Source organism: Pinus tabuliformis, chromosome 7, assembly GCF_031772625.1.
Source record: "Pinus tabuliformis cultivar Carrire ecotype Pingquan chromosome 7, CPIR1, whole genome shotgun sequence".
NCBI classification, from domain to species: Eukaryota; Viridiplantae; Streptophyta; class Pinopsida; order Pinales; family Pinaceae; genus Pinus; species Pinus tabuliformis.
Window position 1 is genome coordinate 737,671,548 of NC_142293.1, and position 23,292 is coordinate 737,694,839.

Genomic DNA, 23,292 nt, shown 5'->3' on the forward strand with positions numbered 1-23,292 from the left:
TATCCAGTTGGATTGACACCAAGGTTGAAGCCTGTTGGTACCTACAGTGGCAAATTTCCTTGATGACACCTTAGTCCTTGTTGGGAGGATACCTTAGCCATTTTGGTATCCCTAGCATTGCGTATGTTATTGTACTCTTCTTGGAACATCTCAAATTCAAGTCAACCTTGTACCGGTTGACTAATTATGAATACCTCCCTAATTAAGAGGGAGTGTTGAGAAATGTAACTAGTATCGGTCTTCATAATTGTTGTCTAGCTCATGACATAATGTAATTCTTATGTATTTGTCAAAAAGAAAGAAAAAGAAAATTATTTTTATAAGCATGGGTTTCATGCTCAATTTATTTTGTTTCTAGGTCTAAGCACCCATTGTGTGCTTCTAGGGTTTGTGTCATGAGTCATAGTCCTTGTCATCTTGTATTAGACCCTTCTTGGGCTTATTGTATCAAAGAAGAAATTTATTTTTGTGTCAAAAATGTATTTTGTGCCTCCTCCACCAAGTCAGCCTCAAGTGCAGTCAAGTCAACCTCATTGAAGGGATTCGACCACCTTGAAGAGACTATAAATAAGTTGGGCATTCGACCTATTGAGGCATCCATCCAAGTGAAGTTTGATCTGCAATAAAAAGGGAGTGCGAAGACCTAATGAAGGAGTGAAAAAGACTTGAAGAAAAAGGAGAAACCCTAGCGAAGGAAAGGAGTTCATTTTCTCTTTTTTTTGGCTCACACATGCAAGATTATGGGTTGTAGGAAGGGGCCAAAATTGCAGGACTATAGTAAGACTGAAATTCTGATGCAGTAGGGACGAAATTTATGGTTGATGCAGTATTGAAGAAGGATGACTATTGTTGATTAGAAGTTGATTGGAAGAATTATCTTTGGAAGCTGACTTGGTGGATTGAAGGAGATCTTTGTCTTGGTCAAGGGTCTTGGTTGTCTCATTTGATTTGGTTCTAGAGGAAGAGAAGAGAATTTTGGATTTTCCCCTAGGAGAGGGGTTTTTCCCTGGTTGAGAGCCTACATCATGTGTCCTTGTTTTGATCTTCATGCATTTATGTTTTGGTAGTTGCTTGATGATAAGAAAATAAAAGAAGACATAAACAAAGTTAATAAGATTACAAAGAAATCACAAGTAATTATCAAGATAAGAAAATCTTTCTACCTTTTTGAATTTCTAACACCCAACAACTGCAGAAACCCTAGATTTTCTCACACGTGTGAACAGAAATGGGTAGAAAAGTCGAATTTTCTTCTTCTTCATGATTAGCTTCTTCTTCCTTGACCTTTGCTATATTTTTCATCTTCTCTTGGTGCAAATCGAATGAGAGATGAGTGAGTGCCAAATGGGTTGAAGTCTCTTCCAATTTATACCCTTCTCAAGGGGTTGAATAGGCCTCTCCTAGGGTGACTTCCTTTGGCAGGGTTGACTTGATCTTAGGAGTCAAACTTGACTTTCTAGACTCAAAAATATTTTTTCCTTCTTGATACAAATTGCCCAAATGGGTCTTTTACAAATGACAAAGACTCTCTTGACTAAATAAACCTTAGGAGCATGAAGAACATGCTTGACCTAGTTAACAAATGAAATTGAGCATGAAAACCCATGCTTGAAAAACAATATTCTTTTTCTTCTTTTCATTTTTACAATAAATATACAATGACATAAGTACAATGCCAATTATGAAGACAAAACATAGTTACATTTTCAATAAGGCCAACTCCCTCTTGCACTTGACAATGAGCCTCTCTGCGCTAATAAGGAACAGATCATCCACATACAGCGCCAAGATCAAGGGATCGCCATCAACAATCATGAAATAAAGGTCAGGATCCGCAACACTCTTGGTAAAGCCCAAGCTCATCGAGTATCCATCAAGCCTGGAATATCATGCCTGCTTGAGTTTGTACAAAGCCTTCTTCAATCTGCAAACATGTGAAACACCCTAACAAGGTTGGAAACACCTAACATGGTTGTTGACCTAACTATCCCTAATATAAGCTAGGTAACTTGCTTACATGTCTTGATCTAGTTAGACATTTGAATGTGAGTTTTGTGTAAAGTATTCTTATACTCCTAGCAATAAGTATGGTACACTACGATGCAATAATTGTTATTACCCCTAATGATTGTTGACTTCACTTGATCTTGAGAGGTTTTTGTCAGGTGGTGTTATTATAGTGACAAAGACCCCTTGAGAGTTGGTCATAATCTCCTTTAGTAGCACTCCAGAGAGCAATTCTAACCTTGATGATGCAACATTGCTCCTCCAGAGATGGGCATTGGGATATGAGATGATTCCACATGGTGCTTGACTCTTATGAGTACCCCTAGATGTTGAAATGCTAAACCGTTGAGATTGGGCACTAGACTTATTGAGGATATGCCCAGATGGGCCCAAGACACCCCCAAGTTGGCCTTGACATTGTTTGATGGGTGTTGCTTGTTTCGAAGCCTGAATGATCATTGGTTATCCTTGAGATGATATGGCAAGGCTTGCACATCACCTTTGGACGACAATGTTTTAGTATGATGGTGCCACATCACTCCTTTTTCCCTAGAAAGCTAACATAGGGCACTATTGTGATGGCATCATGGTTTTGGAAGCACTTATGGAGGCACACCCATTGCACTTTGAGTTTTTCTTGGAGTATGGAGCACTCATGATCCATTTTGTCACTTGCTTGTGATATATTGAACATCTACAGAGGATGGCGTCACAGTGGACGGCAATATATCCCACAAGTGTGGGCTATTTTGGCACTTATTGTTATGTTTTTGAGTTACATTAAGGTTGGCTTGTGACCTCACACTTGTTGAACACTTCAGCGAACATGTTTTAAGGCTCTGCATGTAAAAATCATGGAAATAAGGCAAGTTAGTCCTCATATAAATAGAGGAGGCCTTATTTTATTTTCATCATCACCCTTCTCTCTCTAAAGAGTGTGAATTGGCCTTTTGTCTCTATTTGGACTGAAATGTGATCTTTTTAGGGTGTGAATTTCTCTTGCAAATAGTTTTTACTTGGAGATGATTTCCTGGGATTGATTGAAGTGTTTCTCTTGGAAATTTTTGTAAGTTTGTTGCATTTATTCTATATTTTGCATATTGTATTTGTGTAGTAGGGTTTCTAATTGCACAATGATATAATTGCTAAACTTATCTTGAAATTGTGTTCCTTTATGACATGTAAAATTGATTTCCTGGAAACCTTTAAGGGAACTCTAAGTGTGCATCCTGTTGTTGCACAAACTAGCAAACTTTGTAAGGAGGAAAAAGCTAGAGGGCACGACAACACCTGGGACAAAGGCCCACTATCACCATAGCCTAAGTCCCCTTCTCTTCTCAGATTTTCATCGATGGGAGGAGTCTCAATACTCTTCACTTATGGTAAATGTCTTTATGGTAGGTTTGAAGTGAGGTAAGGTAGCTCATTCAATGGAAAGTTCAACAAATCGTGCAAGTCTTGGGAGAGACTAGTGAGACTTTCCACGAAAAAACCCTTTTAAAATAAGTACACAAGACCTAGGGTTGAGCTTTAACATGAGAAAAGGATACATCCAAGGGCAGGGTAGATGAGAGAAAAGGAAATGTATGATTTACTTCACCAAGTACTAAGGAAATTGCCTTCAAAGAATCCCTAGGTTGAAGGATTATCTTCTAGGGTTCCCGCTTGATGTGACAACTAGGGCATCAAAAATAATGGAGAATCCACTGTGGGAATTCCACCAAAATTTGAGGTCCTTTAGAGCATACACAAAGGAAGAATTCTATCTAAACAAAGTTCAAAATTTCCTCCTACAAGAGATTTCGCACCAAGCCCTAGTTGACCCTCTTTATCCTTAAAGGGATGAATTTTAGAAGAGAAAGGAGAGAAAATTTATTGATTAAATTTAAGTTTGACCACCAAGGGACTTCACTAATGCTTAGACCATTGAGAGTATGGAGTCATGGGTGCTTATAATTGGTTGAATTGATCTTCAAGGAGGCTAAAAGAGGAATCCCTAGTTACCTCTTCCAACAATTACCCTCTTTAGCATTAGTCAATGGAGTTTCATGGATTAAATGCTATCATTTGTTGAGGTTTCTAAGTCTATCAGTTAGAAACCCTCCATGCACTTTACTGATTTATTCCTACCTACTTGTTTTGTTACTTAACAAGTTATTTACAATGTAAATACTGCAAATAAACACTAGTGCATGCTCAACATATTACAGATCATCAACTGAAGGAAACAGGAACAATCACACCAAATGACACCGTTATTTTTGGACCAATGTCCCCGGAAAAACCTAATGCGGGAAAACCGATGCAGCTATCTCAGGGTTTTCTTATTAAGCAATTTCAGAGTACAATTTGGGTGTCAAATCTGGCTTACCCAACAGAGAATGCCCTTGGCAGTAGTACCTCTCAGTCTAAAACAAATGTCCGAGCTAAAACCTCGAATAAACCCTCCGACAACTCCAATCTACCCCAGAAACCCCAGGGTCTGCCTTTCTCGACTGCGTCAGCCTCTCTCTGCCCAGCGCTGGCCCTGCATCACCCTGAATGGGTATGTGTCAACCTTCTAGCCCTCTGCGTCAGCAACGCTGGCCTCTTTGAAGCACTGTACAGCTCCTGGCTGCCTCTGCATGGCCCTACATGAGCACTGGCTGTTACTGCGTCACTCTCTCTGGCTCCTGAACTGATCTCCCAGCACTATCTCTGCCTCTCTGTCTCGCTATACTCGATGCCCCTCAACTGCAACTCCAATCATTAATTCTATCTCTCTTAGCAAACCCCACTCTAGAGAATAGAATGACTGATCATCTGGTGTGTTCTCCAAGTGACCCTCAAGCCTCCTCTTATACTTTTCTCGTTGACATATCAACGGTCGAGATTAAGTCCCTAATCAACGGCTAAGATTAGATCTGGCTTGATCCATGTCTTTTGGACCATTCTAACACAGTTTTATATTAATCCACATTAATATTTTAATTTCCCTAAGTTTAGACTTAGGGACTCCATTAAAAATATTAATTATTTTAATATCTCCTAAACTGTTTAGAATCTGCCCAAACCCTTTCTGGGTATTAGAGATCTCATGTGCCCCAACCTCTCCACCAAATTTCGTGGCTAGAGCACATTCGATGCTACCCCAAATCAACACTCCCTCTTAGCGAGAATTGTGCTCTAGCAATACTCCTCACTGAGTATTGCTCTGATCATCCGGCATCGGTCCCTGTGCTGATGCTAGGCCTACTGCCCACCATCCTCTGCACTGTTGTATCATATATTGTTGCCCATGGTTCTGCCACTGCCACTGTTGCATCTGTACAACAGCACCCTCTGCATCCGTGCTACTGTTGGTCCTTTCTCAAAACACTGCATCCGCACTGCAACTCTTCTCATCATGCTGGATTGTGCTACCCACTGCTGCATTGCAACTCAGTTACTGAGAAGTAACTGATCTCCCAACTCTGACCTCTCTGTTGGGCTAGAGACCCTCCTGATGTTGAAGCTCCCTCTGTCGCTGACAAGTGCTCCCTCTCTGACCTCTGCACTGCAACAACTCCCTGCATCTCGCATCGTTGCACACCTCTTTGTGCCACCCTGCACTGGTGCAACACTCCTGTGCCTCTCGCACTATTGCAGCCTGCTAGCCTTGCGTTGTCTTGGGACTCCTGCACTGTAGCTCTCTCTGCTGCTTCATCCGCATTCGTCTCTACCCACATCAGCCAGTCCTGCTACTTCTCTTCGAGGCTCCCGTAGCAAGGTCTAATCCAAGAGGTTGAGTACCTCGAGGATCCTGCCCCTCATCGCCTGTAGTCCACCTAACTACAGCTCAATCTCCCCACTTCCGCTCAAGTGGTGTGTGTGCACTCATGGCACAATCATCGTTTGTCTCCACTTCCTTCTCTGCCCTTGTCGACGCTGCCTTAGTCTCGGAAGACTCTCCTTTACTCTTTTTCCTTGGACATTGGGTTGCATAATGACCCAGCTCCCCACAGTGGAAGCACTTGATCTTGGAGAGATCCTTCTTCTCCCGCTTTTCTTGCTTTCCCTCAGATGTTAGGGCAACATCTTCCTCCTCTTTGACTCTAATCCCCTTACTGTTGCTTCACGCCTTTGACTGTTGTCGAATCTCTTCTTGGCAAACAGCCGCCCACATCTCATCCCAAGGTGGAAGTGTCCCTCTGCCCAGTATACTCTAAACAAATACCTCCCAGTCTTCTGAGACTGCATTCAGGGTTGTCCTCACCATCAATTCCTGATCCGACGTGGCTTCTATGGCAATCAACTGATCTCGGATCTCATTCAGTCCTCCGAGGAAGGTGTCAATCGGTTCTCCCTTCTTCATCTAATATGACCTCAACTGATTTTCTAGTAACATTCTTCTCTGCACAGAAGTATGCTGGTACAATTTCTTTAGGGCCTCCCACATCTCACTTGTTGTTTCCTTCTCGGCAATGTGTGGTACTACATGGTCCTTGACCCCGTCAAGGATGATGCTCTTGGCCCTCGCCATTGCCTCCTCGTACTTGTCGTTCTCAGCTAGGTCGACTGGGATAGCTATCGTCTTCAAGGGGAAGTGCTTGACACAATTTCTGTCAAGTACAGATAAGATTTTGGCCTTCCAGACTGCGAAATTTGATGCTTCGTCCAGCCTGTCTTGGTCTCTTACTCCGTGTAGTGCCATGATGCTCTTCTACTTCCCTCCTAGAAGTTCTCGATGTGACTCCCTCTGAGTCTCGATTTCCCTCCTGGAAATCCTTCTGTCGATGTCGAGATGCCCCCTACTCTGATCATCTGTGCAACCACACCACTGATCCGGATTTCTCAGCTAGAAACCCTCGGTAGCAACTCCCTCCTCTTGGCCTTGCCCTGTCAGGTACTGTTCTAACTACAGTACCTCACCAGCTCCACTCTGCAACTTTCCCACAGCCTCCTAAACCCCAGCAACCTGAAGGTGAGAGCTCCTAGGCTCTGCGCAATCCCAGCACCAGCAACCCGGCCTCCTCAACCAACTGCGTCAGCCCTCCTAGCTTCTGTGTGGCTCTGCATGAGTCTCCCTTTGCCTCCCTTAACCTCTGCGCTGCCTCTTCCTGGCTCACCCTTGATGACGCAGGCACTGCATCACCCTTCCCTTGTTGTTGCTCTGCTAGAAACAGCTTTTGTCACTCGAGACCGTTGTTTTCTACAGCTATTGCTCTGCTCGGCTAATGTCCTCAATTCTCCTGTGATCTGCAACCACGCTCTAATACCATGTTGAAGTTTCTAAGTCTACCAGTTAGAAACCCTCCATGCACTTTACTGATTTATTCCTAGCCATTTGTTCCATTACTTAACAAGTTATTTACAATGTAAATACTGAAAATAAACACTAGTGCATGCTCAACATATTACAGATCATCAACTGAAGGAAACAAGGACAATCACACCAAGTGACACCGTTATTTTTGGATCAATGTCCCCAGAAAAACCCAATGCGGGAAAACCAGTGCAGATATCTAAGGGTTTTCTTAGTAAACAATTTCAGAGTACAATCTGGGTGCGAAATCCAGCTTACCCAACAGAGAATGCCCTTGGCAGTAGTACCTCTTAGTCTGAGACAAATGTCCCAGCTGAAACCTTGGATAAACCCTCCGGCAGCTCCTCAGCTCCAATCTGCCCCAGAAACCCCAGCGTCTGCCTTTCTGGACTGCGTCAGCCTCTCTCTGCCCAGCGCTGGCCCTGCGTCACCCTGAATGGGTTTGCGTCAGCCTCAGGAGGCCCTGCATCAACCTTCTGGCCCTCTGCGTCAACAATGCTAACCTCTCTGAAGCACTGCGCAACTCCTGACTGCCTCTACGTGGCCCTGCATGAGCACTAGCTGCTACTACGTCTCTCTCTGGCTCCTGTGTTGATCTCCCGGTACTATCTCTGCCTCTCTGTCTCTCTATACTCAATGCCCCTCAACTACAACTGCGATCACTGATTCTATCTCTCTTAGCAAACCCCGCTCTAGAGAATAGAATGATTGATCATCTGGTGTGTTCTCCAAGTGACCCTCAAGCCTCCTCTTATACTTTTCTCGTTGGCATATCAACAGCCGAGATTAAGTCCCTAATCAACAGCTAAGATTATATCTGGCTTGATCCATGTCTTTTGGAACATTCTAACACAGTTTTATATTAATCCACATTAATATTTTAATTTCCCTAAGTTTAGACTTAGGGACTCCATTAAAAATATTAATTATTTTAATATCTCCTAAACTATTTAGAATTTGCCCAAACCCTTTCTGGGTATTGAAGATCTCATGTGCCCCAACCTCTCCAACAAATTTCGTGGCTAGAGAACATCCGATGCTACCCCAAATCAACATCATTATCCACTAGGAACATTCTTTCCAGATCATCAATGAGTAACAAATGCAAAACTTCCCAAGATTATAATTTTGAAAGATTTCCAATAAAGCAAAGTGTGAATTCTTATCATGAAAACAAATTCCATGCATTAGACATTATTTGCAAGATAATTTCACAATAAAGAAAAACACTTACAAGACAATATAGAGTATATCCATCCATCGAATATACATTGGAGGCTCCAAAAAGACAACAATAAAGATCCAAACATCAAAGTTCATCCCAGGAACATCCAAAAACCTCCTCAAATTGAAAGTCTGAATTCTCTAATGAGGCATGTGAAAATCCCAAGTGTGATGGCTTGAGATGAGACTAGGTCTCATATGTTTATACATGAGTTAACAAATCGAATTCCTAATGAGAAGCCCATAAAACATAACAAATGAGGTGAACCACCCTTGGTTACAAGCCAACCAAGATAGCTTATCAAATAATCATTATTTTATCTCTCTCTACCTAATGTAGGGATGACATCATCCATGCGAAGCGCTCTCCAAGGCTAGCGGTGAGGCCTATTGTGCTAGAAATTTGGTAGAAGGCCTCTAAAATCATGATAAAGAGGGTCATCCCTCATTATGTTGCAAAACGTCTTTGGGTCTCATGGGTCTCCAAGTGGCTCAAAATCATGTCGATGCTCCATCAACGAGGGTTCAAGGATGACACATGCCCTCCCAAGTCTCCCTAGGAAAGACACAACCTCCTCTAGGCCTTGGATCAGCTGCCAAGTGTCGAGTGCAATGTGTAGCCAGTTGGTGCATCATGGTCCGTGTGCATCACCTCTCAAATAACTGGGGTAACGAACAAGCTAATAATGGTGCTTAAGGAGCCCATAGTGTGGCAATCAATGTTTTGCATAAATGGAGGCCCATGGCTCTCAACGCTCACCCTATAAATGACATCATGATCCTCTAGAGGGCTTGCATCCCGTATAGAGAGGCCAAGTCCAAGATAAAAACCCACTTGCAATCTTGTATAAGGTCCAATGCGTCTCCTAACCTTCGAACACAATAATTCATTAGTACAATTGAGCAAATAAGCTTGCTAATGCAGAAATGAGACTTCATAGTGCGTTTCCCTTCCAAATATGTGGCTTTGAACATGTAATGGTGTTACCTCCCTAGGTAGGAGTGGTTAATAAACAACCCTATTAGGTGTTCTCAACCCCTAAAAGGAAGGATATGTCCAAGGTACATCCTTCAATTGGTAGGTGTCATGTGGAAAATGATGAGATGGATGGGGACACAGGGGTCTCAAGGCCAAATGTCATGGACTCAAGGGTGGTGATGATGAGGGATGTCCACATATTTGGGTGTATGAATGTAGGAGGGAGCAATCGTGGTACATGAGTTACCCCAACCCTTATTTTTCCACCCTTTTTCATTTGCCTTTTGCCTTTTATTGACTTTTTTCATTTTACTGCTCAAGGCTCCAGGGAATGAGAGCATGATGTGTATGATGTAGCAATAATTACCCCCTTAAGGTGGGGCAGTTCATCGCCACCATGGGTTGGGACAGACATGGGTTCCTTAAAGATACAAGGGGCACTCATAGGGGCCCTAGGAACCATGGTGATGGCCATAATGACAAGGGGTAGAGCCCATGCTTGGTTTTTGCCCACGTGCTAAATTTTATTGTCCTGGCCAACTTTTGCATTTTGCAGCATATTTCCTTTTGTATGTGGCCATGATATGCTTTTATCTCCCTTTTTTCGCTGCATCAAACTCCGAGGCACTGTTCCAGACCTGACCCAGACATGTGGGCAAGGGGAGGGGGAGTAGTAGAGCCTTGTGGACCCAGAGAGGGAAGATGATGAAATAGGGCATGTAATGTGCGGAGGGGAGTGAAAAATGTGGAATGGGAAAACGGGACCACGCTACCAAAATTGGGGTTTCCCAAGTAGTGTCCATCCGAAAGCTACAAGCCAGTAGGGGAGATCCCACAGGACTAGGGTCAACAATTAACCCCCCAGTTAATGTAAGGGAACAAGACTACAGTCAAAACCCTTCCTCCTTCCAAGTCACCCAGTAATCCATACCCAAGTGTGCCCAAGAAAAACAAGCATAAGCACCCAATTACATAATGAAAAATCATACCTTTAGGATTGGATGGCCCACCTTCAAACATACAATCTCGACAGATGAGTGAGGGTACATGATGGTTGGCTCAGGTGGCGGAAATAAAGTAGCACATCAAAGCTATCCAGTGGTTGTCAATGGCTGTTGTTGTCGGTTGAAGGAGCATGCATCAGAAAGAAAAGCTCTCCAAATGGGTACCCCACTTTTGGTGGGCTACACATCCATTAAAGTTAAAATCTCCCGTCACAAGGAAATCACTAGGGTTTAAAGTGGATGTCCTAATCATTCCCCCAACCTTAACAAGCCCATTCTCATTGATTTAGCCCTATAAGACTCCATTTTCCCATTTAGAACAAGGCACTAATTACAATAGCGTTCATCAAAACCCTCCTCTTTAATAATTTTTTTACTTATGCTATCTAATTCCTAGATGTCTAGGGTTATCTGAAAAATTGCTAAAAAGTAATTTGTGTTTGACGTTTTATTGCTCTTAAAGTAGGGAATGCATTAAAATTTTATATAAAAGCAAAATTAGCATTGTTGCATGTTAAACCCTACCTTCTAGGGCTGACATTGTAATTTATCTGTTGTTTATGCATGATTTCAGCCATAAAACACCATTAAAAACCCCAAATCCTTGGTATCTATTTGAATATTTTGCCTCTTTTGCTAATTATTCATCAAAAGACCTTTTCTTTTGGCTGTATATGACATCACTTGCCTTATCATTCAAAATATGCAAAATCCTAACTTATAACAGCCCTCTAACTGGTCTAAGAATAGATTACCTCAACTTTGGCAAAGATTACTTAGGCCTTCTAGGCTCCTCTAGTACTATATCCTAATTAGTAAACCCCATATCAATCACCTCGAACCATTATCAATGAGTATCTTTTAGGTGCATATTTACGGAAGCCTCCCTTGTGGTCAAACACCACTAAATAGCAGGAAGGAGGTTGTTAAGGTGACAATGGCAACCAATCTCTTGTTGCCCTAAGCTATGGTTCTGCCTAGTGGAACTTTGCACTAGGACTGCCAGATTTTGTGGCAACAGGCCCCAACACAAAGCCAATAGGCAGGTACAGGAGAGACGAAAGTGCCAGTGGCAGTAGCCCTCAGCCACACCCAAGAATGACAAGCACTTGACTATTTTTAAAGGGCCTGCACCGCCGAAAACTCCCAATGACGGAAGCCTGTAAAACCACTTGTTGCTGATCCCCCAGTTATTAGTTTAGGGTCTGCTCTTGATGATCATGACCAGCCTCCTCTAATGCTGGCATGATTACTTCATAGTCTTGGTTTGGGTTGTCACACTTTAATTTTTGCTGTTATGCTTTTACAGATCTTAGACTTCTAGCTAGTTGCACTATGCCTGCCAGTGTTTTGTCATTATAGTTTTTTGGCTACGCCTGTGAAGGCTTCTTTCAAAACCTTCTTTTTTGTATTAAGGCCCAAAATATGCTAATACTATTTCTGTTTAGTAGTCAAAGGAAGCTTTATGCAAAACAAATACTAAGGTTCATCTATTTAGGCTACAATGGTAATTTTTAGAAATATGCAATTACAAATACAAGGTGCAACTGGCTATAAAGGCGTAAAACTGAGGTTAATAGCACTTCTTTTCAATTTTCAGTTTACAGAATACTAAGGTTCACCTATTTAGAATTTTGTAAACAGTTTCATCAATATATTTTCTAATTTGAATGAGCAATGTGCAAAAATTATAATATCCATAAGTAGCATATTAGTTCGTTAAATTATTTCCCAGACTATTAATTGTCACTATAAAAAAGGCAGAAGGCTGCATTGTAATTCGTGCTTAAGACATTAGTCCAGAAAATCTTACAAATGTAGAGAGAAAACCTTGTTAATCATGTCTGCAATGCTGAAGAATCCAATCGCTTTAGGATACTCAAAAACCAGAGTTCCAAAATCATTATCATTCATGCCAAGTTCCAAGAAAAAATTCACTCTGCATTTGAGTTCCTCCATGCTAAAAGACAAAATTTCTGGACAACGGGTTACAACAAAACCCATCCAATCTATTAAAACTCCATGACTTTCCAGAAATTGGACATTATTATCCAGATCTTCTATTGACCGTCTCAAAATACTTTCATGTCTGGTAAGCACCACTCCAAGATATCTCCCTTTAACATGAATAGATTTTAGCCACCGAATTCGTAGTTTTAAACCTTCTAAATCATCAGCAACAGTGCTTACCAGCACACCAATACGTGGATATGACAGCTGATTGTGCTTCAACCACCTGTATTCAACTAATTAAAAAATCAGTACAAGGATTTCCATGTGTTTCATCAACATCCATATGCATGTGATGAAGCCAATGATACATTTTCATCTCAATTGGTTATACAGTAAAATTAAATTTCAAAGCATGAACAGGTCAATGTAAACATATATATGGGGAAACAGAAAAAGTGAAAATTGCATTCTCCTAGAAGTACCTCTACAAAGATAAATAGGTTAATACGCATACATTAACATGGATCTGTGAACAACAGTACAACTACTCTCTATAATAATTAGAAATATAAGATCTCTATTTTAAAGACTAATAATTTGAAATCTCTCTAGCTCCGAATTTATTAATATTGCAATCTGAAGTAAAAGATGCTCACTGTTTAATGTGGTCCACTGATGCAAACAGCATAATAAATTGCCAACATCTTATTTTTTGTGATGTCCCCAGATGATAAATCATTGAAATTAATCAAGAAATGCCACACAACAATATTTTGAAAAAATCACACCACCACAGAAAGAAAATCATCATGCGCCAAATTTTGGTCGATAGAACAGCCAAACTAGATATCTTATGTCATTTTTGTTTGCAGCAGTTAATATTGAGAGCAAAGGCATCATGGCATCATCTTCTGTCAATCTAAGGAGAGACAAACAAGCATTTCCGTTGCCATCAAAGAATCTTTTGTGAAGAGGGGATTGATTTCCAACTGTGATTTTCATATCCCTGGGTATGTGTTATTTCTCTAGCATGTAATTAGTTTTTTCAAGATTTATGCAAGGGTTTGCAATACGCATAGTGTTTGCCTCTTATTGCCAATTTTTCATGCAAGATTGAATGATTTTCTAGGTCTTTTTTTTTCCAAGCATTATTTTGTGTTCATGTGTTTTATTTATTTTCTTTTTCCCTAGTGTTGGGAACCTAATCCTCTTGGGTTATGTAAACTTGGCTCATTCACTTGAATGGAAGGTGAAAAGCCTCAAGTGAAGGCCAACAGTCATGAAAAGTCCAAGAGACCGCTTGGAATATGAAACCAAGGTTCAGAAAATTGTGTATTAATATGTATATTTTGTGAATAATATGCAACACAAGATTTATCTAAATTGGTCTATTACTTTTGTGTGTGTTCAACAGGGCTATCAGAGCTGAGGTGATAGAGCCTGTCAGATCTGTGCACTGCTCAAGTCTGCCATTGCCTCAGACATTTCTCTGCCCGACGCCCATTTCATCTGCTCAATTTGTCTCACACTCATTTTCCTAACCTAGAAACCCTTGGCGCCTATTTTCTCTATGCAATATGCTCGGGCCCAGATATCCTATCATATCTGCCAGAGCCAACGAGTCTGAATAAGAGTTTTTCTACCCACTACAATCCGAGCAACCACGTGCCCATTTTCATACACAATCGACTCTGAAATTCATGCAAGAATTTCAGAAAGGGAGACCACAGCAACAGTTATTTCAAGAATCTGCTCTTGGTCGCAGGATTTCTCTTCCACTGCTTGAAACCCTATGTTCCTATTGCTTCTCAGATTTTGATTGTATTCTCAACTTTCTGGAGTTCTACAGTCCGCCTTGCAAAGGGTTTTTTTGGTCTTATTTCACATGAATTGATCAAATCCCCTCTTTGCGAGTGGAGGTGCCCACCGGTTCATGGTTTATGCAGTGTGTTGTGTGGGCATTTATGTTGGAATTGCACGTATTCCCATAGCCGTAGGTTGTATGTTCAATTAGCAGTAGTTTGATCTCCAATTTTTGTCCAAAACATAACAATTTAGCTATCTGCATCCTGTTATTGATCCTTTGGATTATGAGCCAAAGTCATTTAGTCACAATTATGTGACTTCTATAGAAACAAAGATATATCAAATCATTATTGGAGTCATCATAACCAGCTTGCCTTTATCAACAATCTTTGACGTGATTTTTCTTTTGTAGAAATCATTGAGCAAGAAGAGCTCCTCCTGAAGTCTTACTTTAATCCACTCCTGAATCAGCAAACTTTCAAACATATGCACATGAAGTCTTTCTGGCATGCTCTACTCAATCAACACCAACTCTGAACAACAGTGTATTCAACTGATAATCCTCAACAGAGTTTAGCATTGGAATGATCTAATCTGATCCTTTTAACTGTCTGCTTCAAATCTGATTATGCCAAGGAATCTATATACAATACTGATTCAAAGTTCTAGCCCTTATCAGTACTGATCTTAACATCTTCTTTCGAATTCTAGATAGTCCAGAGAGAACCTTAGAAATAGATCAAATTATGTCAAATTATTTCTTAGAGACAAATTTCAAAATTTAAAGCATGATATCATGGGATAGATTCATGAGGGCTTTGATATAAAGGATATATATAACTGCTGATGTACTAGAGAAATTCAATGTTGCTACAAAAGAATGCACTTAGAAGTGTTGATGAAAAACTGACTTCTTCCCTCATGATTCTGATACTGGGCATTTAATGGATACTAGCTGAAACCCTGGAGAGCAATACAATTCTCAAGCCAATTTAGGTTATTTGTATGATGAGCAAGAGAAGAGATCTTAGCCTTATAAAATATTAGAGCCATCTTAAGCTCATGATGCAAGGATATCCGACTGCTTCATCACGTTCTCGAGACTGGCGATGTGCTATTGTAATCCCTGAAGACGACTACGGATGCCTCTGGTAAATCTGAAGATGTCAGCCAATTATTTCATTGACAACCTGAACACAGCTAAACAGGCCTGAGATGATCCACATTTCTTTTGAAGAGCCCTCAAGGTCTTTTCACACTTGATTGAGAGGATATGCTTTAATCAGCCAAAAACTATCCTCAATCTCATGCAGAGATTCTATGCCACAGACCTTAATATGATTTTGCAATATAAGTCGATCTTCAATTTTAATGTCTGTCATACCTCCTGGGGAGATGAGGCGTTTCTTTGATAACAGGAGTACCTGAAGGTTCTTTTGATAAACTCTCAATAATATAGTGATGTGCCAAGTATCTAGCCTTTTCAGTAATTAGAGTCTCAAGGAAGCAACAAGATTCATCAATGGCTGCAAAAGTCTGATATATATTCCATAGAGTCTAGACAAAATGCAATCAAGGAGTGTTGAATTTATGTACTACCTTCTGTGCAAATTTAACCTTCAGATTATCGACATATATGCTTCACCTAAGGTTGTAAATATGATCAAGGAGAGTCGTTGATATACTCTTAGATCTTCCTAAAAATTCCACTTGAAAACTTGCATGACAATTACTGAGATAGACCCAAATCTACGTAGGAGTGACCTTGTAGGAACATTATACATGTCTGCTCACAAAATTGAATTATTCCTTTGACAAAAAATACCTTAGAACAGTTACTAAAACCGCGCACACAAAAAATATGTTAGAAGGCGTTAAAATAGGTCTCCACGTGTGCCCAAATTTGAGCTCTAAGAGGTCCACAAGATTTCCCTGGAGAAAATGCCGCATCTGTGAAATGACTTCACCTTAAAATTTTAAACAATGCTTCCAAATTGTCACAGACATATTGACAAGGAGGATCGAACCATTCTCAATAATTTCAGAAGGTGTAGTACAATATTACTCCAACGAATAACCATACCCAAGCAAAAGAAATGACTTCCAAACTCGACTTCGTATCTCAGGTTTATGCATAGGGCTGTTCAGAGAAATACCTATTTACCAGAGAGTAGCCATGACTAGAAATTAAGGGAAAGCAGAGGTGCTAATTCGAGTCACCCAAAAAGGAAATTTTTGTTGTTCCACAGGGCTGAAATTAGGTCTTGTAAAAACTCCATTGAGCAGTCTCATATCTCATGAAAAATCTCCCATAAAAGTTGTACCCACGAGCTGCCACAGGAATAAAAAAACTTCAATACCCAAACAAAACAAATTGTCAAGATACCTTCCAGATTCGACCTCCATCTTTGGATCCGCAAATCTACTCCTTGGTCGTAGAAAATCACAGAACTAACTTGCCAATTTATTAGATCTTCAACAAGATAAAAAGCTGAAATCAAATGCTTGCCAGGCAACCTGTAATTTAGAACAATCTTCCAAGAAAAACTATATCCTTACAGAAGTGCAGCAATAGTAGCCCAGGGGTACCGAAAGTTGCAGAACTAGCTTCTTAAGAATTTCAAGTGGGCTATTTGATTAGCTCCTTGGTCTTCCAAATCAGGGTTTATATGCCCTTTATCTTTCTTCACTTTTCTTGGTAAAGATTTCGGCATAGGCACAAGGATTCAACCCAGAACTTGACTAAGGGCTCGGACTATGAAACCTTGAATATAGGTCAACAGAGAATTTTCAACAAACCTTTCAGTGATTACTTGTACTCTTGCTTGGGCTTGACCTCTCCTCTGCTCTGAAACCATGTTAAATTTAGGTAACATGTTTTTTGCTTAGGATAGTTACTTTAATGTTCCATCTTAGCCCATTCATCAGACCACTTAATTCCATTTGTAATCACATGAGTCATTATTACATTAACAGTAACTAATGAAAGAACATAACCGATAGATGCAAAAGGCAAACCAAGGCAAGAGAACACAAAGATATGGCTCAAGCCAGGGAAAAACCCCATGATGGGGAAAACCCTTGAACAATTCTTATTATTCTTATCAAATGTTCAGCAGAGAGAGAGAGAGAGAGAGAGTACAATAAGGAGTCAAGATCGATTTGCCAAGACCACTGTCCCAATACTAACAAGATAGCCCAGTCAAGTTTGCACTTCGGTCTTCTGCCCTAACCAGAGATCAATGATGGTCAAAGCAGCTGCAAAATTAACTTCAAAAGGAACCCGATCCTGGATCAGTAAATGCAGCCTTCTGAGCTGAAGATAAAACACCCAAAATAGTTTGAATATAAGCAGAATTACCGTTCTGGTTAGGGCACATATGAGCCCTAACTTACAGCAGCAAACCCATGAGAATATCCTCAAAAATTAAAATACTTCGCTCTTTCTTGTTGTAGGTGTGGTCCTGGATAGGCTAACATTTAGACTTCATATCCTTCATTTAACATGTGTTCAATCCCTGTAATCTTCATAGAGGAACTACTGCCTGCAAGAGAAATAGACGCAGCCCAGAATAGCCCTTAAACACATATTACTTCAGCCCAGACTTCCTCTAAACAACCTCGGCCTCCTGCCTGAGGAACTCAGCTCATGAAGAAGACTAAACAGATCACAAACTTTCCCTTGATACCTTTGCTAGAGATCTTCCTCTTCTGCGGCCCAATTCAAAGAGAATAAAGAGAAATGGATGTGTCTAATGAGAATGGAGGACACCTATATATATAGCAATTTGTCCTTATGGAGGTGAAGTCGACCTTGACATTTTGGAGGCAAATTTGAATTTCAAATTTTCAATTTTCCCACCTTAATAAGGTCATGACTTGTAGAATTTCTTTTAGGTAAATAAATATTTTCCCTTATCCAAATTTGGTGATCTTAAGGTCGATTTTGGACCTCTCGAAAAGAGGAATTCAATGCCACAATAATCTTCCTCAAAGGAGCAGAACAAAGTGGAATTTGACCCTAGTTGCCAATTTTAACAAGAAGCCCCACTATCTACCAGCCAACTATCACAAGACTCTGGAGGAGAGGAACTAGAAAGGGCAGAAATAAGAATAAATTCAAATTGAGTGGTAGTCGCATAATTTCCATATCTAGAGTTCCTGGATCTCTTTTGAGGACGAGGGCCTTCTTCATGATCATTAGGAGCATCTCTTCTTCTTCCATCATCAACTCTTCTTCTATTATCTCCTCTTCTTCTATCATTGAACCTGTTGTTGTAGTTGGACCTTGGAGCATTCCTCTTTTCCGGACAATCTTGAGCATAGTGACCATACCTGTGACAATTATAGCATTCAATCTTTGACATATCCCTGTCCCTTCTTGATCTTCTATTAGAGTCCCTGGATGATGGAGCAGGATTTCTTGAATTAGATGGTCCTCCTCTTCCTTTCCTTTTCTTGTCTCGAGCAACAAATTCAAAGGGCTCTCCTTCTTCATGCTTTTGAATCCTCCCTCTGGAGATCATCCTGGATTCTTCTTGAGTACATTTGCCAACCAACTCATCAAATGTCGAAAATTTGTCATTGTTGCTAATAGTAGTAATGAAGGTTTCCCAAATAGGAGGAAGACCTTGAAGAGTGACCAACACCAGCTCTCTATCAGATATAGGCTCACTAGTAGTCTGCAATTGATCCCTTAGTTGGGATATCCTCATGACATAGGATTGCACAGATTCCCCCTTGTTCATCTTCATGTCCTTGAGTTGATTCTTCAAGGAGAGAATATGATTCAAATTGTTGACCTCATACATCCCAACCAACTTATCATAGATGTCTTTGGACTTCTTCAATTTTCCAACATAAGTAAGCAAATGATCTTTCAATGAATCAATAAGAATTTTCTTGGCTTTGAGCTCACCTTTCTTATATTTTGACTTGGTAGCAGCAAGAGCATTTTCCGGTGGCTCAAGTACTTTTCCTTCCACATATTCCAAGACATCATTGTCATCCAGTATGACTTCCAACCTAATCTTCCAAGCAGCAAAGTTAGATGAGTCACCTAGCTTTTTTGTGTCCTTGAAGTAAGAGGTAGACATCTTGACCAAATCAAATAGGCTCCTTTAACTTCTTCCAAAGATGATTGCTCTTGTCTCTTGATTCCTTGGGCTTGTCTTCACCTTAGCTCTAATACCATGTTAAATTTTCCACTGTTCTATGCTTAGTACAATCACTTAGCCCAATTTTTTCTTCAATTAGCAATCAAATTTAATCTTTCAATGATAAATAGCAATTGTAGATAGAACAGTAAATGCAATGTACAATAGAAGACAATCAAGAGCAATAACAAGAGACACAAAATTTGGTCAAAGACCAGGGAAAAACCCCACAAGGGGGAAAACCCTTTCAAATTCTTCTTCTATTAGATTGTCATCAAATGTTCAGCAGAGAGATTACAATGTTCCAATTCATCAATCAAGATTCAAAGTCAAACCTTTGACTAACCAACAAAACCAACCAATCAATATCCAAAAGATGAGCCCAATAGTCAAATTTGGTCAACAAATCAAATATGCATTTCTGGTCAAAGTCAACGGCAATAACAGTAGTCCTAAATGGTTAACGATCAACTTGCCTCCAAAAGAGCCCGATCAACTATCCAAAAATGCGGCCTTGAATGCTGGTCAAGATTCAGTGAAAACAGTGCTCCAAAATCAGTGAAAGTCAAAGTTTGGTAAAACCCTAGTTGCAGAACTGCAATCAACAAAGGTCAAAGTGGCCAGAATAGTTCGACCTCCTCACAAAAAAATTCGGCCTCCAAAACAGATTTAAAATTCCAAGTCAAACTAAGTCAAACCCAATCCAAACTCCAAAAAGTCAACATTCGTCAAAGACATATTTTGGCCCATCCAAAAGTCCTCTCTCCTACTCGCATGTGTGAAAGAGACCTACAATATTTCAAAAGTAGTCGAAACTCCAAAGAGAAGAAGAAGATGAGTGTGATGTTGTCCAAATGAGGTTGCCTTGATTTGTATTTATATGTGATTTTGGAGGTGGATTTTTCTTATCCAAACTAACTTGTACTTTTGTGTCCTTGTGGGTTTTCCATCAAAAATTATTTTTTTCCTTGACCAAATTAAATTCTTCCAAGGGCTAGGGGTCTTTCTTGATGAGGAAGGTTGTCCAAAGGAGGGAATTTGTCCCTGAGCTGCCAAATTAACACCTCGGAACTTTTGGTGCTGCTACAAATACACCTGTGTAAAATGTGGAATGTATTTGCAACTTTATGAGGAACTTTACCTTACGAATTATTAAAGTAGTCATCAACCTCGTTTTAAAAGTTTGCAAATTCAAGGCATGATAACTCGTGATTTTGATGTAGCTGCAATGAGCTTGGCTTGGTTTTCATGCGCTAGTACATGCGATTGTACCCTAGATTGTGGCAAGTTTTGGCGTGACCGCTAGTAATGTTGTTAATCCTGAGTGTGTTTTGGCCACTGTGCAAAATTATCTCTGTGCATTTTGTCCAACGAAGTATCGTTGTTTATCATTGCAATAGTTGTGTGATTTGAGAGATCTATACTAGGCATGGCTTGCTAAGTATCAAGCTCTTCTATAGCCATTTGTAGTAGACTCTCAAATAGTTAGATAACTTTCATTTTGTGGCCTTTATTCATTGAAGCATTTCTTTTTGGAGAACTTCTGGCTGGGGAAAATTTACAATTCGTTTTGAGTGTCTCGGAGTGGTAACTTAGATATTGAATCTCCTGTCAAAGAAAATCTCTACAAAGCAACACATAAACCTTAGGTATTTGCAACAGGGTTGATTTTTAATGATAGGTTTATGGAAATATCTTCAAGCTCGGTCCATTATGTAGGCCATTGTAAATCAATCACAAAGATCACAAACAACTTATAATACTTCCTACTATAAGGTTTATGGAAGAACGAGTGGAGCCAATCATTTTTAGAGTTGAAAGTAGTAAATGAGGTCTAAAGCTATTGGTTTGGAGTTGTGGAAGACCTTTCTCGTTAAATTTGAGACCTCCAGTCACTTCACTTCAAGAGTTAGTTATTGTCACTGAGACATATTGCATTGGCTGCAAAGAATGAAAGTTTATAGTCTGGCAGCAATAGAAGATTTCAAGAAATTGGAAAATTGTTTAATGGCTAACCTCCATTCTGGTGTGTGAGGTATTTATGCCTACATTGTATGTTCAATGATAGTTTGCTAGACAGTTGGTACTCTCCATTTTTAGAATCTTCAAAAGCTAGGGCTTGTGTGTATTAATTTTAGGTATGTTCTATGCTAGAGCAATTTATTTCAATTTTCACAGTTAGCTCAATATCTTTTCCAGATTAGCAATCACATCATCATTAAAGTCAACTACAGATAGAATATAAATATAAATCGTAGAAGACAAGCCAAGACGAGAGGACACAAGATGTGGCGCTAGCCAGGGACAAACCCCAATGTGGGGAAACCCTTGATCAATTCTTCTTATATGTTCTTCAATAGTTCAGCAGAGAGAGAGAGAGAGAGAGATAGTACATTTACAACTGAAGTCAACACTTTGACTTATATACATGAGAGCATAGATCATCTCTAAGAAGATGATACATGAGATCAGTTGAAGACATGCTGCTTCAACTGATTCTCCAGAGTGATTCCTTCACCTATCATCGTGTTGCATCTCATCATCATACTACACCTCACCGTGATGCACCATGCTGCACCCATCATCACAATGCTAGACCTCATGACTGTTGTACCTAATGTTGTACTATTGTCCCATGTGTCATGATTAAACCATGTTGTCCATGTTAGTTGTCCCATTGCTTGCTTGTTGTCCCTTGCATGCTTGATGTACCATCGCATGCTTGGTGTACTTGCTGCTGATCTGAATTTGAAACTACTTGTAATTTGTTTGCAAGGTATTCAATTCAGAATTATACATGTTTAAAAGATTTCCATGTCTTGCAGAAAGAAAACAAATGAAATTTTCAGCTGTTCATGATCCATTTAAGCATAGCAGATTTATTTCCTTTTACTGTTTAACACACTAAAACGAATTTGTTCTGCAAAATAATTCAACCACAGATGCAAAAGAAGTTGATAAAGCAGTTCACCCCTCCTGGGCTACGTCTGCTGGGTCCAAAGCTCCCAAATGGGCTTGTCCTTGTTTTCATTAAATGCTCAAATTGAATATACAGCTGAATAGAAGCATCTACAGGTGAAATAGATGGTAAAAATGGATTCAGAACACTTGAATCCTTCAGGATTGACTATTGGATCACCTCCAATGGATACCTGCAACCCTATACAGTCTTCACAATACTGGGCCCTGGTGGCTCCTAGAACTTTCACGGCTCCAAAACCTCTGCAAATGACCTCAGATGGCTGTAAGACCTGCACCAATGGCTTCAGAAGGTCGAAAATACCCAAAATCAAAAAAAAATTCGTCCAAAACCGCCTTTCCTAGCCAAAGTTATGGCCAATTAAAGTTTTCCTCCAGTTATGCCTAGAAACACTCCAGCTAACTTTAGTTGGAGTCCAGTTAGGCCTGCCAAATATGGCGGGCCCGCCAATTTTGGCGCTCCTGCCAGAATCTCCGCCAAAAGGTTGCAGTTACATTAAATGTTGGGGTTTATCTTGGAGTTCGTGCTGGAGGTTTGGGTTGGCGGTTGGGGCTTAAGCCCTTGGTTCTGGGCCCGCGGTCATATGAAATGGGGGGCTGGCCCCCTTTGGTTTCCGCCCAGCACAATGTTAACATTCAAATTACAATGGTTTCGCCCTTTAAACAACACATGACCCCGTGGCCAAACGGTAAAGCGTTGGGCTGTTAATCCATAGGTCGTGGGTTCAAAACTCTGAACTCACAAAAATTTTGAACATGCGCCCATGAGCTTGCTGACGTCATCTGGGGGCCACGTGGCGGCCTCCGGGCCTGCCACGTGGCAGATTTCTATTGGTTGTGCGAAGGGAATATTCCAAGGAATATTCTGCAAAATATTCCTTTTTTAATTTTTTTTTTGAA

General features: G+C 40.3%; 1 protein-coding gene across 1 annotated transcript in view; it reads right to left on the reverse strand.

Moving 5' to 3' along the window:
• LOC149249636 (transcription termination factor MTERF2, chloroplastic-like) overlaps positions 1 to 23,292 on the reverse strand; it is a 257,192-nt gene that overhangs the window by 207,793 nt on the left and 26,107 nt on the right. Inside the window, exon 2 of the mRNA XM_089458742.1 lies at positions 12,329 to 12,734. Within this exon, the coding sequence (XP_089314868.1) occupies positions 12,329 to 12,734 (406 nt within the window). The remainder of the gene's footprint in view (positions 1 to 12,328; positions 12,735 to 23,292) is intronic.